This window comes from Lottia gigantea (assembly GCF_000327385.1).
Source record: "Lottia gigantea unplaced genomic scaffold LOTGIsca_85, whole genome shotgun sequence".
Taxonomy (NCBI): domain Eukaryota; kingdom Metazoa; phylum Mollusca; class Gastropoda; family Lottiidae; genus Lottia; species Lottia gigantea.
In genome coordinates this window covers 1,032,975-1,039,598 of record NW_008710807.1, presented here as the reverse complement: position 1 = coordinate 1,039,598, position 6,624 = coordinate 1,032,975, and the positions used below count along the sequence as shown (strand labels likewise).

At 37.4% G+C, this 6,624-nt stretch overlaps 2 protein-coding genes across 2 annotated transcripts; one reads left to right on the top strand and one right to left on the bottom strand.

The window, feature by feature from the left end:
* Window positions 1-3,832, top strand: LOTGIDRAFT_73260 (hypothetical protein; the record flags this gene model as incomplete). Its single annotated transcript, XM_009067671.1, has 9 exons — window positions 1-118; window positions 517-746; window positions 922-1,027; window positions 1,567-1,719; window positions 2,005-2,082; window positions 2,245-2,365; window positions 2,782-2,920; window positions 3,435-3,565; window positions 3,754-3,832. Coding segments are annotated over 9 exons (1,155 nt in total), but the record flags the coding sequence as incomplete, so codon positions are not given.
* Window positions 3,757-6,446, bottom strand: LOTGIDRAFT_236702 (hypothetical protein). The gene has a single exon (XM_009067747.1). The coding sequence runs from the start codon at window positions 6,439-6,441 to the stop codon at window positions 4,981-4,983; it is 1,461 nt and encodes a 486-aa protein (XP_009065995.1). The 5' UTR covers window positions 6,442-6,446; the 3' UTR covers window positions 3,757-4,980.
* Between the last annotated feature and the right edge of the window lie 178 nt (window positions 6,447-6,624).

The window sequence follows — 6,624 nt, the reverse complement described above, 5'->3', positions numbered from 1 at the left end:
GAATGTGAATGGGATACATGCAATGAACAGAAAACAGACATGGCTCAGTTTGTTAAACATATTTCTCAACATATTACAGAATATGTTGTTTCAGACAATGTAGAGAAGACTCCAAATGGTAGGTTGAAATCTGTTAAATATAAGATAGCTATTGCAGTCAAGGCATAAGACAAAGTTTCAGGGGTCTTGAATATATGTAGAAATGCATGAAAATTTCTATTTGGTATGTGTTATATGGTGGAGTCAGAACTTATAAGTTTCAAAACAGATAATTCTAGACACATATATTAAAAGTGAACCTAAAAAACAACATGTTGTTACTCAGAGTTTCACTCTATGCGATCTTCAGACAACTGACCTATATAATTCTAGACACACATGGATTTGAAGGTTCCATTTCGACGCTGAACACTATCACTGATGAATATAGCTAAAATATCCCGGATTCTGAGACTAAGGAAACCTAAGAAACCTGTCTCTTTAATAAGTTTATGCTCTATATCTTTCTACTTTTAGGAACCATGTTTTCATGTGGCTGGCAGGAGTGTGGTGCTCAGATAATCGGAAATCTAAGTGACTTTAACAGACATGTGTATTTCCATGCCTTTCATGTTCGTATTAAGTGTCTGGGTAGAGCATTGTGTATCTCAGCTGGGTGTACTGACGGCTGCTCTACCGACGGATTGAGTCGCAATTCTATACCAGAACTACCAGAGAATTTAATCTGTGGTTGGAAAGATTGTGAGGTATGTTTTATATTTTCAATAGAAACTTCATACAATGAATTGTTTTGGTTTAATTGCTAAAAAAACAGACATCTGATTGAAAATTTGAAAGATGCAAATTGATCCTATCAGTGTCCCCAATACAGATATAAAATTTATAAGACCTCTTTATAATCCCTTTGATGTTCTATTTCAGATTATCTATGATAATCCGGTGTATTTTTATAGTCATGTTAATCAACATATCGAGGAATATGGAGAGGGCAATAACTTACACGGGGGAGCCAAGTGTAAATGGGCAGGTAATTATTTTTTTATTAAAAACTAAGCCAGAAGAGTGTATGAGAGCTAATATTTAGCAATATCTTTGTGACTCTGATAACTGTAGATTGGAGAGTGGCCAGGCTTGATCCCTTCTTCACAATGTCAAACTATTGCGAACTACGTCTTATACCTTGACTGCAATAGACGCAATTCTTGCATCTTCACAATGTCAAGCTATTATGAACTTAGTACTTATACCTTGACTACATAGCCATCTTTCTTTTATCACATAAGTTTGTAAATGCAGGGCTTTAATTTAAATTTATACTATCAGGACTGTTGATTTGGCTTGGTTTGCCGGTCATGACAGACGGGCAGCTGAAAATGGCCAACGGTCAATATCCTCTAATATAGCCAATCAGAACCCTTAGATAAAGTTCTTTATGAACGTAAAAGCCCTAATAGCAACTTTTGTGAAAGCTGCAACATAAAATGCCTAGTTTTATCGATGTCCCAGATATACATAAAGAATAACGAATGTATCCCGTGTTTTTACGGAGACTTGTTATATTTGTAGGATGTGATACAGTAGTTAAAAGTAGATATAAGTTAAGAGAGCATCTGAGAAGTCATTCACAAGAGAAAGTTATAGCTTGTCCTACTTGTGGAGGGTTATATTCCAACAGAACTAAGTTTATTGATCATCAGAAAAGACAAGCTGATAACTCTAGTAAGTCGATTTTATAGAAATACAGTTAACCTTTATTTAAGGGGCATGTATCATCATTTTTTGAGGGGTTGATTTGGGTCCTTGAATAGGTAAATAGTCTTAAGAAGGACTGATACTAAAAATATGTTGTAACTCAATTTCATGCTGTCAAATTTTCAGGTTATATAGGTCTAGCCTGACAAAGTTATCCTCAAATGATATGCAGGTGTAATATCGTCACTGTTAGGGCCAAATCTTAATTTTGATGACCACAAGGGAGATAATTGACTGTTTCTTCATTTTCAGAACAATTATACCAATGTTCACATTGTAACAAGAGATTTGCTACAGCTCGTATTCTACGAGACCACATGAGGCATCATGGTACGTCAATATTTACATTTTTATCATTGATAATCTTATACCTGACTTCTTACGCCCGCATCCTGAAATGCTTGTGTATTATTAGATTTTTTTTACCCCGAGTCAGGATATTACCATCATAATTTTCAGCTTGTTCATATTTGTATCCATTTTATGTTTCAGTAAACCATTATAAATGTCCGTTTTGTGATATGACGTGTCCGTCACCTTCTGGTTTACGTTCTCATATAAAATATCGTCATTCACAGGAAAAACCTTTTAAATGTCCTCACTGTGATCATAGGTAAGTTATAACATGTTATTATTTAGGATTCATTATTTCAAGTTAAAAGTTAATATCATAATTATCAACAAGTGTTTTTCTAGCAATGTGTGCCCACTTTTAACGTATATTCAGTGCATCAAAGGTTTAAACTCTGTCCATATTTGTTGAATCAAACCTCCAATTGTGGGCTGAATGATGGACAAGGGCTCTGGGAATATACCTTCATATTATAATGTTATCAAGCCTTTTAAATTGTGAAGTCCTTATAAGACGTCAGATTCTTAAGCATTCTTATCAATTCTGATTTTCATTTAGTTATTTACATCTTACGAACAAATTATTTATTCTAAATGCCATTCTAGTTACAGTTGTGAAAGAATGATCAAGATAGTGACCAATAGATACAATTTCATTTAAATTCCATTCTCTTTCAGTTCTAAAAGTTCGAATGATTTACGCCGCCATCTGGAATGTCATAGTGAAGCCTCAATGTTTTACTGTCAGGAGGAGGGTTGTGTATTTGAATCAAGAACTTATAATGGGTTAACACGCCATGTTGTTAAAGTACATCAGGTAAGAAAACTGTTAGCTTCATTGCACACTTCACACAGGGTTTAGGACTTGAGGGATAAATTACTGTTGAGTTCAACAGTCAAAGATTCATAGAATAAGCTGGAAGTTCAATAAGACAATTTGGTGCTGAAAAAAAGGGAAGTGTCATCTGAATTGAAAATGGCACAGATTTTAGGGCTTGAGGGCTGAATTAGAGGAAGCCTCACTGGCTCTGTAAGTGGGGACTCGATTGATGAGTTTTTCTTGTCTAAAATTCATAAAATGAACTGGAATTTCAATAACACAAGTTTGAACAGGGTACTGAAAAAAGGGAAGTGAAGACAGAATGGAAGAAGCCTCAATGACTCTTGTAAGTCAGCACTCAATTGCAAGAAAATAATTTGAAACAGGTTTCAGAATGTTTCCACGTGTGCCAATAACTGGTGTGGACAGAAATTAAAATGGGGGAGAAAGTCAATTCCAACAACAGTGTTTCGGAAAGTGCTTTCAACTTCTATTATCTCTTGTATTGCAGAATAAAGATACGTGTAATTTAAGATATGCCTGTCATTTATGTGAGAAGAAAGTGAGCCGAGGAACCATATTAACTAAACATTTAAAATCAACTCACAAATTTAAATGGCCGTCTGGTCATTCCAGGTTTAGGTAAGTTTTTAATTATTGTAATTGGTCACAACCCAAGGTAACTAAAGATTTAAATGTAAAAAAATTATAATGATCATTGATGCTATCTGTGTCCCTGATACACTTAAAAATTTAAGAAAACCTTTTAAAAATCCCTCTAAGAACTGCAATGATCTTGGTCTTAATTCATTCAAAATATATCATTTTAGGTACAAACTTCACGATGATGGATTTTGGAGGTTACAGACTGTGCGTTATGAAAGTATCGAGGTTTCGGATCAGTACGTCATAAACAGTGGGGCGTCTTCTCCAGCGCCCACAGATGATCTGACTGTTGACGAGGATGAACCCAACAAGAATGAAATGTTGGACTTAGGGCAGAAAAATTCGAGTCAGTCTCAAAATCGGTCTTCGTATAACTTAGATTTATTAGGCAAAGTAGCATTACAAGATGGTAAAGACCCTTCCACAATTTTGGGTGCCCAGGGTCAATCGGAGTCCTCTGCTTTACAGACGATAGCTTTAGACGATTTAGAGACCGAGGATCAAGAAAACTCAATGTTAGGCATGGATAGAATCCATGTGGCTAATGTTTCAACGTCTAATCACAGTATGCCGTTATCGGACATACAGCAACTCGGTTCAACCAATCAGGTGACTGTTTTAGACCAATCAGGATCTGTTTTAGAATCTATTTCAGTTACTAGTAATACTCAAACTGTGGCGTCCGATCAGTGTCTGGATATGCCAGTCTTATAACTTAATCATATAAGTGTCTGGATATGACAGGCTATATTGTTCCTCAACAAATAAATGTATGGATGTACCAGTCTAACAACAAAATTGGAAAAAGGTCTGGATATGCCAGGCTATAACCAGGATGCCTCGTCAGATTGGTGTCTGGATATACCAGTCTTTTAACCTTGAAAGTGTTTGGATAAGCCAGACTAAAACCATGATGGCTCTATCAGAAAAGTATCTAGATATTTCAGTCTTTAACCCTGATTAAGATTAGTATTTTTTTCCAACTTGGCTTTTATTGTGTTCATCAAACACATCTGAATAAAACGTCTTACAGTTGAAAAAGTTACTGATTCTGTGTTATAGTTAAATTGGTACGGGGCAGTACGATTATGCAAATGAGAAATCAGAAAAGATTGACTCCATTTTATTTTAATTTTGTTTGTTACAATCATAATGAAATAAAAGTTAAATACATTTTGTAATATTTTACCTTTTGATAGATAATTACTTTTATGCTGGGGTTAGGCGAGTGCATTTTATCTCCCGATCGCGGCGAATTTCAGAATCGTGCGTGTAGCCGTTTTACACCCGCGTGATTCACCGCCATAAAAAAATGTTAGATATTTTGGGCCGATTTTGTTCACGCTGAGTACGGGTGGCCTCTCTTACAAGTTTGACTGTAGGTTTCAACATTATCGAAGTATTTCTATATTAATTCTCCAAATTAGTATACCCTCAGCGCCGGCCATTTCCATCCACTCTGGCCACGAGGAGTATACATACCAGGCGCCATACATGTACGGATTTCCCGCCTTTAGATCTGCGTCTGTGAAGTAGACGTCCAATGTGTGAACGCTCCAATCCTCCAACTTGGTATTCTTGTTGTATTGTGAGAACGAAATCGCCCCTTCAACTGACGTTTCATCAAGATAAGGAATCGAATGGGACCAAAATGAGTCGTCTCCCTTTATTAACGTATGAGTGTATTTCCCTATCAGAGGTGGCACAATGTTTTTACGATGAGTCAAAGGATTTATCCAGCGTTTCAATATTTCACCAGTTCCGGGATCGCGGAAGTGTCCACTGAAGTGAACAGTAGTTTTGAGTCCGTCTGGTGTAAACCGCATTTTACTCGTGACCTCGCCCTTCACGTTAAAAAGTGTGATCGACCCTTGACCTTTTATTTGGGAATAGACAGTTCCACTGAATCCAACTCGGAAACTTTTCAGTTTGGCTAAACTTTCATACACTTTTGGATCTAACCCCGTTGGCTTCAATCTGAGATTGGCGCGAATTCCCACTTCCGGTATGATGATGTCGGGTTTGCCTTCCTTCCGCCTTTGATCAATAACGGCCTTAAATGAAGAATACGAAGTTTCGTTTGGGACTTCATACGTCTTCGGAGCTTCTAAGAACTTTGGGTACTTTCTTCTAACGATGTTCATGATATCATCTGGGATATCGCCGAAACCTTTCACACATTTCCAACTGGTGGAAACGTAGTACAGGTGACCATCCGTTTCCCCCATCTCGAACCAAGGTAGAAACGGTGAACGTCTTGACCAGGAGATTGTTACGTTTAAATTTGGGATCGAAGTCGTAGCTAAATCGCTGTAACGTGTATGGAATTGGAAAAGTTCGTTCCCAACAAATAACGGTCCGGCTGAAAATTTGCCGTAATGCTGTGGATCGAGTACGTTTTCATATTCCAAGAAAATGTCGTTGCTGAACGTAACTCTGTCGTTTTTCAGTCGTGTGAACGGAATGAGTTTCCCATACGTAAAGTTCTCGTTGACCGGATCGTTGGTGATAAAGAACACTTCATTTGGAACGTTCGTTAATGGATTAATCAAAACATCAATTATTTCCCCTGTTTTGTAGTCTCGATAAGCCACAAACTCTTTCGATAAGGATACATATCCAGTCGAGGTTTTCTCTCTTCGTCCTATATTGTATCCATCCATTAGGAGAACTTTCTTCAGGGAACCGCCTGGAATTCGGATGAAGACCGTTCCATTGATGTACGTTACAGTTTCCACATCCGTTTCCGTTGTCGCAAACGTCCTGATGAAGCTGTCCAAATTGGTCTTGGGATCGTTCAGGTCGAAGGCTAGTGATAACCCCAGTAACAAAACAAAGGCGAGGATCTTCATCTTTTCTTCAAACACAGTGAACCCCTGAATCTGAAACATGTGAAGATCATATTAGCTTTTGCTAAATCATCAGATTTCTCAACTTGCATTCCCTAATCAGTGATACCAACTGAAGGTGATAAAGCCACGCCATTGGCTCATCTAAATGAGTGTGTTTGTGAGAGGGAGGGAGGGACCGGGGGG

Coding starts and splice junctions, on each gene's coding strand:
- LOTGIDRAFT_236702 (XM_009067747.1), bottom strand. CDS start 6,441: ATGAAGATCCTCGCCTTTGTTTTGTTACTGGGGTTATCACTAGCCTTC.